We start from the raw sequence: 14,174 nt of genomic DNA, 5'->3' as shown, positions 1-14,174 counted from the left end.
TCTTTCTTTTTCTTGTCTGATTGATGTGGCTAGGACTTCCAAAACTATGTTGAATAGAAGAGGTGAGAGTGAGCATCCTTATCGTGTTCAGATTTCAGTGGGAAGGCTTTCAGCTTTTCACTGTTGAGTATTATGTTGGCTGTGGGTTTGTCATAAATAGCTTTTATTATGTTGAGATATGTTGCCTCTGTACCCACTTTGGTGAGAGTTTTTATCCTGAATGGATGTAGAGTTTTATCAAATGTTTTTTCTGCAGCAGTTGAGATGATCATATCATTTGTCTTTTCTTTTGTTGATGTGGTATATCACATTGCTTGATTTGCATATGTTGAACCATCCTTGTGACCCTGGGGTGAATCCAACTTGATCATGGTGTCTGATTCTTTTTATGTATTGTTGGATTCGGTTTGCTAATATTTTGTTGAGGATTTTCGCATCTATATTCATCAAAGATACTGGCCTCTAATTTTCCTTTTTGGTAGTGTCTTTGTCTGGTTTTGGAATCAGTGATGGTGGCATCATAGAATGACTATGGGAGTGTTTCCTCCTCTTCAGTCTTTTAGAAGATCTTGAGAAGGATCAGTATAAGTTCTTTTTTGTATGTTTGGTAGAATTCCCTAGTGAAGGCATCCAGTCCTGGACTTTTGTTTGCAGGGAGTTTTTTTTGTTTTGGTTTGGTTTTTCGTTTGTTTTTTTTTTTGCAGTACACGGGCCTCTCACTGTTGTGGCCTCTCCTGTTGCGGAGCACAGGCTCCAGACGCGCAGGCTCAGTGGGCATGTCTCACGGGCCCAGCCGCTCCATGGCATGTGGGATCTTCCCGGACCGGGGCACAAACCCGTGTCCCCTGCATCAGCAGGTGGACTCTCAACCACTGCGCCACCAGGGAAGCCTGGGAGTTTTTTTATTACAAATTTTATTTCAGTTCTAGTGATTGGTCTGATCAAATTATCTATTTATTCTTGATTCAGTTTTGGTGGACTGTGTCAACAATAAAATTTTCAGTCTCATATTTGCTACTATATTTAACAACTTAAATAATCTGAACTTGCTAATTGTGACACATAATGCTAGTAGGCTGAGTAAAGTGTGTTTTAAGATATATACTTGTTAATAAATGAATGAATGCTGTTGTTACAAAGTATAGTACTGTAGATGAATATTGACTCATTTTCTGCACCCCACCCCCCTGAGTGTTCCATTAAATTTGCCATGCGTCAGAGAATTGAGACTTCGGTCTTGTGCGTTTCCATAGTTCCCTCTGTGTAGGCAAAAGCTAGATCGCATCCTAAAATTCTGAAATGTCTAGGACCATCTAGACTTGACTAAAGGTTGTAAAGACCTTTAAGATAGTGCCTTTTCAAACTTTTTTTAAAGCAGTGGAACTCTTACCTCTAAATGGAATCTTAGGTAGTACCTCTATATAGATAAAAAATGTATTTTATCAGTATAAATATAAATGTTTACGTATGTGACATTTACTTATAAAGTTAGTGAGAGTAGTAATGGTCCTTTGAAATTCTTAAAATTAAAAGTTCTAGATATTTGTTACATTCTTATATCATCAGACTTCCAATATGTTTGTATATTTTGTTTTTGTTGTATAATATGAACGTTTTCTTGGTTTACCAGATAAACAAGTGCAAATGGGAACTTTTCAACTTGCTTTTTTGCAAGTCTCAGTTGACCAGTATGGTCAACTAAACCAACCCAGACACTTGGAAAAAAAGAACAATAGAAATGATAAATCACTAACCAACTCTGAACATCTGCTTGCATTTTATTTTTATTTCTTATTTTTTTTCTACTTTTCTATGGAAGTATAATATACTTGTATAATAATTCACCTATCATCATAGCTTGATGAATTTTCAAATACTGAACACATCCATGTAACCAGCAACCAGATGAGAAAACCAAACATGATCAAAACCACAAAGTCCACTCAGATCTTTTATTTCTAGTCAGTGCCGTTCCAAGAGTCACCACTATCTTGTTTCATCCACTTCCATTTTAAAACGTAAAAAAAATTAGAACAGAATTTTTCCATCAAGACATGTTACTCATTTACTTGTTACTACCCAAGTGAATATTCCGCCATGCTGAAAGCATGTGCTGAGCACATGTTCCTCATTCTTACTGCTGTTTTTATTTAAGTACTTGTCACATATGTGCTGTGATGGTCAATCCACTTGCACTTCTTTCAGTAAGCAGATATGGATTCTTTTAAAAGACCAGTGTAGAGCTACAGCTTTTCTAATCAGTGATGCATAGTAGAGGGTTCTTTTATGTACAGGATGGCCAGAGAAGCTTTATTCTAAGATACACATGGAAACAAAGCCAGAGGCAAGAGTTATCACTCTGATGCTCTTTACAGTTACATAAATGGCACATTTGAGTGTGCAGATTATTTTTTATTACAGTTTTTGTGTTTTAAAATGAAATTTCAGTCAAATGTCTGTGGAACCCGTGATTTTCTCTGAAAACTGTTTTGTAACACTCAGTATGAAAACCGCTGCTGTAGGTTATAAGAAAAACTCAGAAATAAAAAATGTATTGCTGGAAGCAAAAATTCTATTAAGATGATCCAGGTCAGTTATATAAAGCTAAATTTTCTTGGTCTTATTTCTTAAATGTTCTTGACTCTGAAATAATTTGGTAAGTCAATTACTAGAAGAGTGTAAGTATAATCTTATTGTCTTGTGGCCTTGGATTCATATTCCCAGCCTTGCCAGTTACCAGCTGCATGACACTGGACAATTAATGCCTCTAAGCCTGTTTCCTCTTCTTTAAAATGAGCTCTTGTGATGATCAACTGAGTTAGTGCCTAGTATATTGTTAAGATTCAACAAGCAGTGGCAACTGTGTGGTTCTCATCATTATTATTTATATCAACACTCTGTTAAGAGTACAAATTATAATAAAGAACCTGAAGGCATAGAGTATAAATACCTTTTGGCTGTGAGGTATTGAATTTACCTAGCATTTCAAAAAATACACTTGAAAATTTTCAAATCAGCACCTGAACTTGGTTTAAAAACTGAAAAGATCAGTGGCTTGTTTTTTGTTTACCAGGTGTCTTCCAGTATTAAGCAGGCTCCGTTTAGGTAATATGTTGTCAAAGATGATCTCTTTTTTGATAATACTATTCATGAAACTTGTGCTTTATTGTCTTAAAATGGTTGGTAACTGTAAAATGAGGGCCAGATCTAGCCTTTTGCTTGTTTTCATTTGTCTCGAGGGCAGGTACCATTTTGTGCTGGGCTGCATGACTAGAGCAGTCACAGGAGGACAGTGTGGCTCCACAACGGGACCCTTGCCTCTGCCCAGCAGGATTTGACCCTTTTCAACCTCCTAAAGTGGAAAAAAATAGGGCGTTTTTGACTTGTGGTGATATATAAAATACATGCAGAGAAGTCAGCCCTTTTCTCTATAAAATGCATGAAAAAAGTTAACATATATGACCCTGGAATTATTTTTAACATCAGTTGGGTTAATGACTCAAATTAGGAGAAAAGTGCCTTTCCCTTGCTCTGTTTTCTGAGCAGCCCATGATACCACTCGATCTTCCATTTCTGATTTCTAACTTTTAGGTCGTTGCTTTTCTGCATGTTTGCTCAGCTGTTGCTTTAAGCCAGAGCCTCTTCTTTCTGACACCTCACACGTGTTAAATTTGGTATGAGCATTCAGTGCTGCTGTGCGATTTGCCACTGGGATCATTTCTTTTATACATACTCTGAAGATAATTAAGCATCCTGGTATTTCTGTAGAGGAGACAAAACACCTTGTGCCTTTTCCCTTTCTTCATAAAAATTCATTCTCTCTCTCAGTCATGCTGCTCTGAATCTGACAGGTGGTTTAGGGCAGCGGTCCCCGACCTTTTTGGAACCAGGGACCGGTTTCATGGAAGATAGTTTTTCCATAGGCGGGGGGCGGGGGAGTATGGTTTCGGGATGATTCAAACACATTACATTTGTTGTGCACTTTATTTCTATTATTATTACATTATAGTATATAATGAAATAATTATACAACTCATCATAATGCAGAATCAGTGGGAGCCCTGACCTTGTTTTCCTGCAACTAGATGGTCCCATCTGGGGGTGATGGTAGACAGTGACACCCAAAGTGTGTTGCTTACGTCCAGCCTACTCTGTAATCTCATTTTGGTTGCTGTCCGGTAGTGGACAGCTAATGTCGCCACTGATCTGACAGGAGGCGGAGCTCAGGCGGTAATGCCAGCGATGGGGAGCGGCTATAAATACAGATGAAACTTCACTCACCCGCCTGCTGCTCACCTCCTGCTGTGTGGCCCGGTTCCTAACAGGCCATGCAAGGCATGGCCCGGGGGTTGGGGACCATTAGGCTTAGCTTAAGCAGGCAAGGTCTTTTTCCTCAAGTCCTACTGAATATCCCTGCCGCTAAAACTGTCAGTGATTCTGATCTCACGGTATCCTCCACTTTTTTGTTTTTAATGTATTTAATCAAATCTATTCCTTTATTGGGCATGCTCCAAATAACAGTGGTGACCTGAAGCAGTAGATAGAAAGATATCCCATTGTGAGGCATCCTTACACAATCATATGTGGCACTTGGCTCCCTCTTATGTTTAGAGTTGAAAGTAGTTCCTCAGAATTTTATACTGTGCAACTTACACATCATATAGAGGAAGAGGAGGCTGTATGTGCTCTTGTAAATATTTTTAGGCATTAATTGATTAGTTCATGGGTATCAAGGGAAAAGGAGACTGGTCACCATATTTCTCTCTTTTTGTTTTTTCCACTCTTCTATAGCACTTTTTTCTTTTCTCTAATTTTGAAAATTCCACTGTTAGTAGTGAAGAGTACAAAATTAGTAAGAAAATACTCATAAAAGTCTTAGATCATTGTTGTCATTAGATCCTTTGAATTATTTCCTCTAGAGTGTATTCATCAGTTGGTGGGAAGAGGAGGAGGTTAATAGGGAAGGAAGAGTGAACAGTGACATCACGTCTCCTATTTTGGATGACTGGGTGACTGATCATACCACAGCCAGAATAGCAGGTACTAGTAGCAGAACACATGTTGTTGGGGAATATAATTAATTCACTCGAGGATGTATTAGATATGATTTGCTTATAGAACAGTCTCCTTGTCAGGAAGTTTAATGTTCAAAAAAGAGATAAAGACAAAAGACATAGATTTGGGAGCCACGTGCACATGGGCAGTTATTAAGTGAAGGGTCTTGATGAAGTTATCCACTCCACTACCACCGCCCCCCCCCAGAAAAAAAGAGAAGTTTTAAAAAGAGATGGAGGAGCCCTGAGATGAGTCATTTACCATACAAGATGGAAAAGCAGCCGTCAGAGCAGTGGGAAGAACAAGAAGGCGCTATGCAGAGGAAACAGTCCCCAGGAAAATGGCAGGGTCACACGTCTCACAGGGTGAAGAAAATTTTTAAAAGTTGAAGAAAATTAAAGGCTGGGTTTGGCTACTAGGAAATCACTTTCTATTATAGCAGCTTTGGCAGGCTGTTGGAACATATTGGTTTGCAAAGCTAGAGGATTGAATTTCAGTTGAAGAAATGCAGAGTACAAGATGCTTGGTGGCCCCATGAGGCAGAGAGAGAGAGAAGAGAGACAGAATCCTTGAAAAATTGTGTCAATTTGAGAAATTTAGGAATAGTTTTATCCAATGCAGAGAGGTCGATTAAGGGTAGTAGGAAGAGACGATAACTAGTAGAGTCATATTTTACAGTTAGCACGTCAGGACACATCTCAGCCCGCTGCTGTGGTTCATGCTGGTAGGCTGTGGCCATGCATGACCCAGGTTTGTATTTCACTCTATTTTGATCATGTCAGTATTGTCCTATAGGCTTGTACCCCATTCCTAATAGATTAAGGGACAATGTTAGTGTTCCATATTTCTTAGGTATTTGTGTGAATATACTAGAGATTACATTTAATTCAACAGGTGTTTCTTATGGACAGAGCAGTAGTGACATTGAAGCACTACATCAGGCTTATTGTCATATTGCCCATTCTTTGGGAGATGCAGATGAACAAAGACCTGAGAGTAATGCAGTGGAAAATACCAAGAACTCAGCAAAAGATCATCCTCAAGAAAATGAAGCGTCCTCTAAAAACGTCTCTACCACAGAATCTGGTAAAAGCTTCTTTGTTTGAGACCCTCTCTGGACAGTTTCCAGTGTGGTATAATTTAAATGCAGTTTGCTCTAGTGATTGTTTCTCGGTATCTGAATTTAAAGCGTTTGTTTAAATCTGGGAATCACTGGTTTAGCTATAAAGTTAGAGCTGAACATAGGATGAAATTTCAGTTCCTCCTCTAATATGCCTTGACCGAATTAAGAAATCAGTTGCATATTTTCACATTTTTTACACTTTTCCATGAACATATACTAAAGTTACTTTTTAAATAGAGAACAGTATTTTGGGATCAACTAAATATATAATTAACGTGTGTATGTGTGTGTGTATTTGTGGATACACCCATACACATATATTTGATGTGTGTACGTATATATATATAGAAAGAGAGAGAGAGATAAAATATGTAAATATATATATCAAATATAAATATCAAAGAAGATTTTCTTATGGGGGAAACTGGGATTATTGTATGTGCTGTTCTGTTAACTACGTCAATCAGAGAAAATGTGATTTTGGTAGTATTAGACACTAAGTTAAGCAATTTACATAAGATTTTTGGTTGCTGTTTTAACTTTTCTCCCCTCTCAGATCTGCCCACAGTAGAGGAGCTGATGAAGCCCATCAGAATAGATTCCTTTGGGGTCAGTGGTTTCGATTTACAACCTCTCAGGTATGACTTTTTTGGAATGGATTGAACAGGTTGTTTGTTTGTTTATTGTTTTGTCACTGGGAACTTTTAGAATCATTTGTTCTACAAAACCATTCCTAATGAATGATTAACGTGTAGCTGGTATGTGTCTACCTGTGAGTCACTCCTGTTTTTTTTTTTTTTCACATTAGTCTTACTCAATTAGTTTATCAAAATTCTTCTCATGGTAAAATTTAAAAATAAATGCTACTAAAAAGTTGCTGCCACTAGGTAGGTAGTCTTAAAGCTTTCCACTGAAAAATAAAATCCCTTCAGCTCTAAATAGCTCAGGGACAGTTGATTTGAATGCTGAGAGGGAAATTAATTTTATTCTGTGCTGAGTCATCCATTCACTTCTTTATAAGCCAGTTAGTTTTACACTTAGTCACAGGCCAGCTGTTGTCTTTCAGGGTGAGTTCTTGGATCACAAGAAAAATGGGCTTCATGAAAATGTTCCAGCTCTGGTACATTTTAATGACAGCTTGTGGGACATGGCTGTCATTCACCAACACAGAGAAGCATATCACAGTAGCCTCGTCGTAAGGCTGCACTTTGCATTCGTGAAGCACTTAGAGTGTCACACCCGTTATCTCATGAGATCCTCAGAATAAGTAGGTCAGGCATCTTTATCGATGAAACTGAGGTAAACCAACTTAGTGGTGGAGCTCTCACAGGAGCCAGTAATGACGACGATGATGGTGATGATAACAGCTAGCATTTTAATCACATGCTTACCGTGGGCCAGGTACTGTGCAGAGTTCTTTACATACTAGATTTTATTTAATCTTAAAGCACCTCTATGAGGTCTCTTCCATTATTATCCCCATTTCATAGATAAGAAACTGAGCTTAAAGAGGTTAAGTAAATTGTTCAAGATCATGTGGCCATAACCCAGGAATGCACTTGGATTGTCAGGTCTTTGATCTCCATGAAATATTTCTGTGAAAAGCCTGTCATCCATGCATGTATTCATTTGTTCATTTGTGTTATCAACAGACAACTTTTTGAGCCTCCCTTGAACCCCATCCTCATCCTGTAAATCCACTTGCAGTGATTTCTTGGCCTTGTTCCTCCCTTTGTGCTAATTGAGAGAAAATGATGCAGCGTAGCTTACACTAAACCCCGTCGACTTGAATACTAAGCCTAGTATTCTTCCACTGGTCTGCAGTGCTAGTTAGTATTTTTAAAGCGCAGTTATGCTTCCTTACCATTGCTGTTTGGGGCTGTGCTAGTGTTACTGAAGAGATTTTTCACACATCCTGTGTCTTTGTTGGCATAGGTAGCACCATTTTAATAATGTGAGTTCTAAATAAGGATTTTCACATTGTGTTTTAAAAGCTGAGAGCCAAGTGTACTTACATTAAAGGCATAACAATAATTATAGAAATGTCAGTAGTATAAACTTTAGTACACATATCAAAAAACTTTTTAGTAAATTAGGATAAGTAATTCTAGCTGCTGTAACAAAAATATCCTTGAAATTTTAGTAGTTTAACATCATCAAAAATGTATTTCTTGCTCGCATCATAACCCCATGTGTCTCAGTGGAGTTGAGGCGGGACTCTACTCCACATGGTCATTTAGGGACCCAGGCTGCTTCTGTCATCAACACACAGTTTCAAGGTTCTCATGGCCTCATCTAAACAGTCGCTAAGGAGAGAAAAAAGATGGTTTACCATAATTCCTTTTAACTGCCTTAACACAGAAATGTTACATCACTTCAGTCCACATTCTATCGGTAAGAACCAGCACATCTAGCTAACAGAGTCCAAGAGGGCTGGGAAATATGGTTTGCTTGTGTGCCCAGAAAGAAAAGTTAAATGCGTTTGGTAGGCATCTAGCTAGTCTCCACAAAAATCTCCTCTTTTTTTTTTTTTTTTTTTTTTTTTGTGGTACATGGGCCTCTCACTGTTGTGGCCTCTCCCGTTGCGGAGCACAGGCTCCGGACGTGCAGGCTCAGCGGCCATGGCTCACGGGCCCAGCCGCTCCGCGGCATGTGGGATCCTCCCAGATCGGGGCACGAACCCGCGTCCCCTGCATCGGCAGGCAGACTCCCAACCACTGCACCACCAGGGAAGCCCAGAATCTCCTCTTTTAATAGCCAAATATCCATTCTACTCTTATGAATACAAAGACCTACTCAGCCCCTCCTCAAAGCGAACAGCTCAAGTCCCATTCAGGACTCTGTCCATCTGAAAGGCCAGGATTTCCAGGTGAAGCACAGTTCTCTTTATCAGGTTTGAATATAGCTCCTCATTGTCTACTAATCAGTGAATTAAAGAGACAAGTTACATACTTCATTACCCACACCTTCTCATTCAGAAAGGAAAAGTATGAAGAAAATACAGCCATCAGTAATGCAACTTTGAAATCCAGTGAAAGACCTTGTAAAGACCCCCTACCTTGAAGATGGGAATTTTCCTTAATTACGCCATTGTTCTGCTCTTAAGGAGAAACTACCATATATATATGTGTGTGTGTGTGTGTGTGTGTGTATGTGTATATATATATATATATATATATATATATATATAGGGGGTGTGTGTGTGTGTGTATGTATGTATGTAGGTATGTATATATATATATATATATATATATATGGTTCCATATAGCTCCTGGTTCCAATCCTTGAAGAATTTGTCTTGTATTTCATCACCATTGGCTTCAACTGAAGGGGGTTTCGGGGGGGAAGCTATGCCCATCTTGGAGGATGCACTGGTTTCTCTGTCCACTTTCTGCCTACAGGTGGTTTTAAGGCTCCCAAACAAGTCTCTAGTCTTTTTTTTTTTTTTTTTTAATAGTAGGGTTGTGGTTTCTTTGTAATTAGTTACTTCAGAAAGTTTATTAGGCTTCTCATCTATTTGGTTCCAGTTAGTCCCATGTGCCAGCAACTACACTAAACACTCTTTGCTACACAAAGGTTTTAAATCTGCTTTATGTCTTTGCTTCCTTGTTCTTTTGTTTTGTTTTTTCTCTCTCAATTTAATTGCAGCTGTCTGGATATTATTAGGAACAATAACCTTGTGTTTGAAAATGACACTTATAATGTGATATTTGCCAAGGGACTGAGTCACTCTTTTCAACCACGAAGTCCCATGATGTCTTGCTTTTTCATAGCATTTTTCAGTGCTGAATCTTATTGTTTGAGTTCAGACACAGAGAGTGAACCTAAGAGGCCCTGAGTTTCTCGACTCTGTTTCCTTTGATTTCTTCTTAAAAAAATAGCCCATTCTATCTTGAGCTCATCTTTTTCTCATAATATCTTGTCAAAAGTAGCCAGTAGTAGCTAGCACCTAAAAACTGCCTGTTCTCTCCTACCATTTCCTTAGTACCCCACACTCGGTAGCCATGTGGTCTGCCTTATAAACTGTTATAGGTGACAGTTTAGCAAATGTTTTGTCGCTATAAAACATGGGTTGTCACCTCTCCAGCCTCTACTATCAGTTTCCTTGCCACCCAAAACCCAAGCACTAAGCCACTGCCTCATATTTTAGGTTCTTGTCGCCACAGCACTCACATTCTAAAGGCCAGAACTAGTGAATGGCCCCGTCTAGATTGAAGGCGTTGAGGAAATGTAGTTTAGTTGGTTCACAGCAAGAACAGGGAACAGTTTTGATGAGCAGCTAGCCAGGTTCTGCTACCATTAAGAAGGAAAGAACTATTATATTTTCTGATGATTCCAGCTACTTCTGTTATTTCTAACAATTATCAAGAAGCCAATCTATCTTATATGAAAATGGTAGCTTCTTAAACTTTCCTTTAATCTTATTTTATAAATTACAAAATTAAATGGCCTAATTGACCATGATTTAGTAATTTGACAATGACAATATCCATTTTTTGGGAGCTCCCATAATATGCTGATATTTAACCACATTTATAACATTTCCTTAAGGGACAGTTTCCATATTTTGAAAATCTAATGGTCTGAAATGTGACATTGCATTTAAGTGTTTTAAACCACAGAGATGATTTTATTTCAAAATCCTAGTGATTTTTCTTGTTTTACTTAAAAATTTTCCTATACTGTGATGAAATTATGCATTTTAATATTTATATTTTATGGCTCATTGATGTAAATTATGGTTACTTACTTGGTTTCTTCTAGAAATGTGTAAAATGTTTTTAACCTGCTTCAAATGCATGTTGACTTTATGAGATACTATAGATAAAAGATATATTACAAAAAGGCCACTTAGAAATTCATTTTAAAATTTTTCTTAGACAAAAGCAATCTCAGCCTTGTTTGGTTTGGCTTTCCTTTGAAGTAGGTCTCAGAGTCAACCATGAAGTCCTGTATATTATACTGCATTACAATTATCACCTGAAATTTAAAACAATTATGTGATGCTATGTGAGTATACTCTGTTAACCAGAATTGTAAATAATATATTTAACATTAATGACCTAATTTGAATAGTTACAAATATTAGATATATTTAATACTCTCATATATTAATCATGTAAATGTATTTTATATGTATCACGTGTATGTGTATATTAATAAAACTGATATTTGAGGAGTTATATAGGGTTCATTCTCTGTGTCCTGTCTTGTTTTATAGCTATAAGAAACTGGCTGAGAATAAAGAATCTGAATTTGTTAGACCTTTACCCCTTAATATGAACCAAAATGTTATGTCTCAAGAACCACAAACTGTGAACCAATTTTTGGACAGAAATGAAGAGAATGTAGTTTTAGAAAAGGCAACAAATGAAGGTACAGAAACTAACCATCCAAGAGTAAATGCTGTGGAAGAACAAATAGATAAAATGTACCTTGATATTTTGAAGAAAAAAATGTCTGTTGGTCCTTCATTATTACCTCAGGATGACAAAATAAATAAGGTAAGTTTTTGTAATGCAAATTGATTTGACATATTGATAAATGAAGTTATACAAATACTATTGATAAGTATGTACTTCTTAAGCTAGTGGGATTGGTTACATACTAACCTCCACGTAGATCCTGGATATCTGTGAGCAGTCTATAACAACACCCTGTAGTCCCCAAATTTAAAAATAGCACCGTAGCATTAGCTTTCTTCTTGAAGCCATTCTTTATATTTTTCATTTTTTTAGTAAAGGTAGTCCAGAGTTTGAGTAACATAAGAAAATAAAGTGTATTCGTCATTCTAGTGCTTTTCAATCTTTCTAGTAGTTTGTGTCCTGTAAATGCTATTAGCAGCTCTTAAGAAACCTATATTTCATTGTTCCTTTTTTCTCTGTTCTTGATTTATTCTGATTATATAGGCTCCATGACCACAGTATTCCGTTTTTATTTTACAGTTCTGAGCTATGTGTTTACCATAAACTATCTCCTTGTATCAGTAGAATAAGGCAGGGTACTAATAAATTTTTACCTTGAGAAATCTGGAGAAAAAAGAAGCTAAGACTTTTGTCGTTTCAAAACATGTTCTTCCCTGCTCTCCTCCATGTTGATTCTAGTAATTACATGTCTTGCTTTCTGGCAAGCTTATTTTGTTTTATTATTTTGCTTTGTCTTAACTCCTGACTTTGAAGATGTGCTTCCAAATACTAAAATTCGGATGAATTAGAGAACTTTAATATAATGATTTGCCTTCTATGAACTATGTTCTTTAGTAATCAGTATGGTTTTGCTATCTGTTAAATCTTATTTGCAACTGTAGTCAAAGTTTAAGTACTAAAGAGCTTGTACTTGTACGCAGACTTTTAGATCTCAACTCAGTTCTGGAGAAGAAGGGGCTGGGATTGGTAAACAGCTACCATACAAGAAGGCCAGAAGTGCACCTCCTCTATTTAAAAGAAAACCCCAGAGTGGATTATATGCATCAGTTAGGAGCTCAGGGTATGGCAAGCCCAGTTCACCCTTCAAGACATTTTCTAATCTTGAAAAGAAAACTTCAAAGGACATTATGAAGAGCAAAAGCTTGAGATCCATTCCTACCTCAAATCAGGCTAGGAAAAAAGGTAATCATATACTCTTTTCATGATAGAATTCTGTACATATAGTGTATTTTATTTTATTTTCTTTGTTCTCTACTTTCCCTGTTTCCTTCCTCCTTCCATGAACTTTCCTTATTCATAGAAAAAAATTATTCATAAGGTACTGCATTCCATCTTTGAAAGATTCAATTCAATTGAGTTCAGGAGGTTTTTCGTCATAAGTTCTAGGTTTTCCTGAACGAGACCCAGAAAGTATGGGAAGTGAATATAAAATAGGAGAGTCAAACCCCTCTTCATCTGGTTGGCTATGTAATATCCAAAATATTTGCCAGAGAAGAGCTATGAATTCAAAATGCAAATGGCAATGTATAAATGAGGGTCAACCGTCTGGGTATTAGTTCAGTATAGACTTGGAGAGTAAGGATGTTTTATAGATCAAAGAATGCATACTTTTATACTCAGTGTCTCTGTTAGTTATTTCCTAATGTAGTTGCTTATCGCTATATTGGCAGAAGGAAAGGGTAATTTTCCTCTTAGAAGCCCATGCAACTAGTAAAAGAAATAGAAATGCTCAAGTCAAACCAACATTTCTGTTGCCTTAAGACTCCAGTGGGGAAGGGAGAACAGTAGAACCAGAAGCGTTTTGTTCTTTTCTTTGTGATTAAATCAAACAGGTTACCAATTCCATCATTGTTTTCTGGTGATAGTTGTCGGAGGAGAACTAACCTCACTGGAAAATTCACTTCTAGCTTAAAAAGTAGGGAAGTGCCTTTCCCTACTACTGTCCATTCCAGGACCACTTTGTCTATATTTAAAATTCTTTCAGCATTAAAGACTCTCTTCTTCTGTCTGTTTTGGTGTGTCTTCACTGCAGCGATCTGTGTGTGTAAGGTGGAAAGGCTAGGGCTGATCTGTGTGAGAGTGCAGGAGAACAGCAGTGGGGGATGGCTATTCTGGAGAGACAGGAATTGATTGTTGGCTTAATGCAAGCTTCCTTTCCTCCTGTTCTTAACCTACGGACCTCTGACCCCTTTTCCTAAGAAGTCTCTTGTGTTCTCTTACTTTCTCGTTTTTGTGGGACATCTGCTTGTGATGTTGTCATCTACTCATTGTTATTAATAATTAACTGCCCATTGGATCTAGTGCTTAATGTTAAGGAAAAACACTTGGAACATTTCCCAAATTTTAGAATCATCAAGAGGAGTGTGAAAATTTTTCATTAATGTTTTAGGAGTATTCATTCTGTACTTTCGGGATCAAGAAAATGAAATTTTGTTTTTAATATTATTTACTCTATTGTATGTATTTTAGATAAACTAACCACCAACATTTTTGAAGTTTACTTTATCCAGATCCATTCACATAACAAATATTTTTTGAGCACCGACCTTGGTCCAGGCAATATTAGAGGC

The 14,174-nt window shown here is 37.3% G+C and overlaps 1 protein-coding gene across 4 annotated transcripts in view; it reads left to right on the top strand.

Annotated features, from left to right (window-relative positions):
• The window catches only part of CEP162 (centrosomal protein 162), a 96,980-nt gene that overhangs the window by 29,591 nt on the left and 53,215 nt on the right, over positions 1-14,174 (top strand). For 3 of the 4 annotated variants that reach the window (XM_019929379.3, XM_019929380.3, XM_019929377.3), the window contains 4 exons: positions 5,950-6,141; positions 6,735-6,816; positions 11,400-11,682; positions 12,525-12,786. In XM_019929379.3, coding sequence (XP_019784938.1) covers positions 5,950-6,141; positions 6,735-6,816; positions 11,400-11,682; positions 12,525-12,786 — 819 coding nt within the window. The remainder of the gene's footprint in view (positions 1-5,949; positions 6,142-6,734; positions 6,817-11,399; positions 11,683-12,524; positions 12,787-14,174) is intronic. The other variant, XM_019929378.3, reaches the window with a different exon arrangement.

Source organism: Tursiops truncatus, chromosome 12, assembly GCF_011762595.2.
Source record: "Tursiops truncatus isolate mTurTru1 chromosome 12, mTurTru1.mat.Y, whole genome shotgun sequence".
NCBI classification, from domain to species: Eukaryota; Metazoa; Chordata; class Mammalia; order Artiodactyla; family Delphinidae; genus Tursiops; species Tursiops truncatus.
The sequence above is the reverse complement of the archived record's forward strand: the minus strand, read 5'-3'. Positions and strand labels throughout refer to the sequence as shown.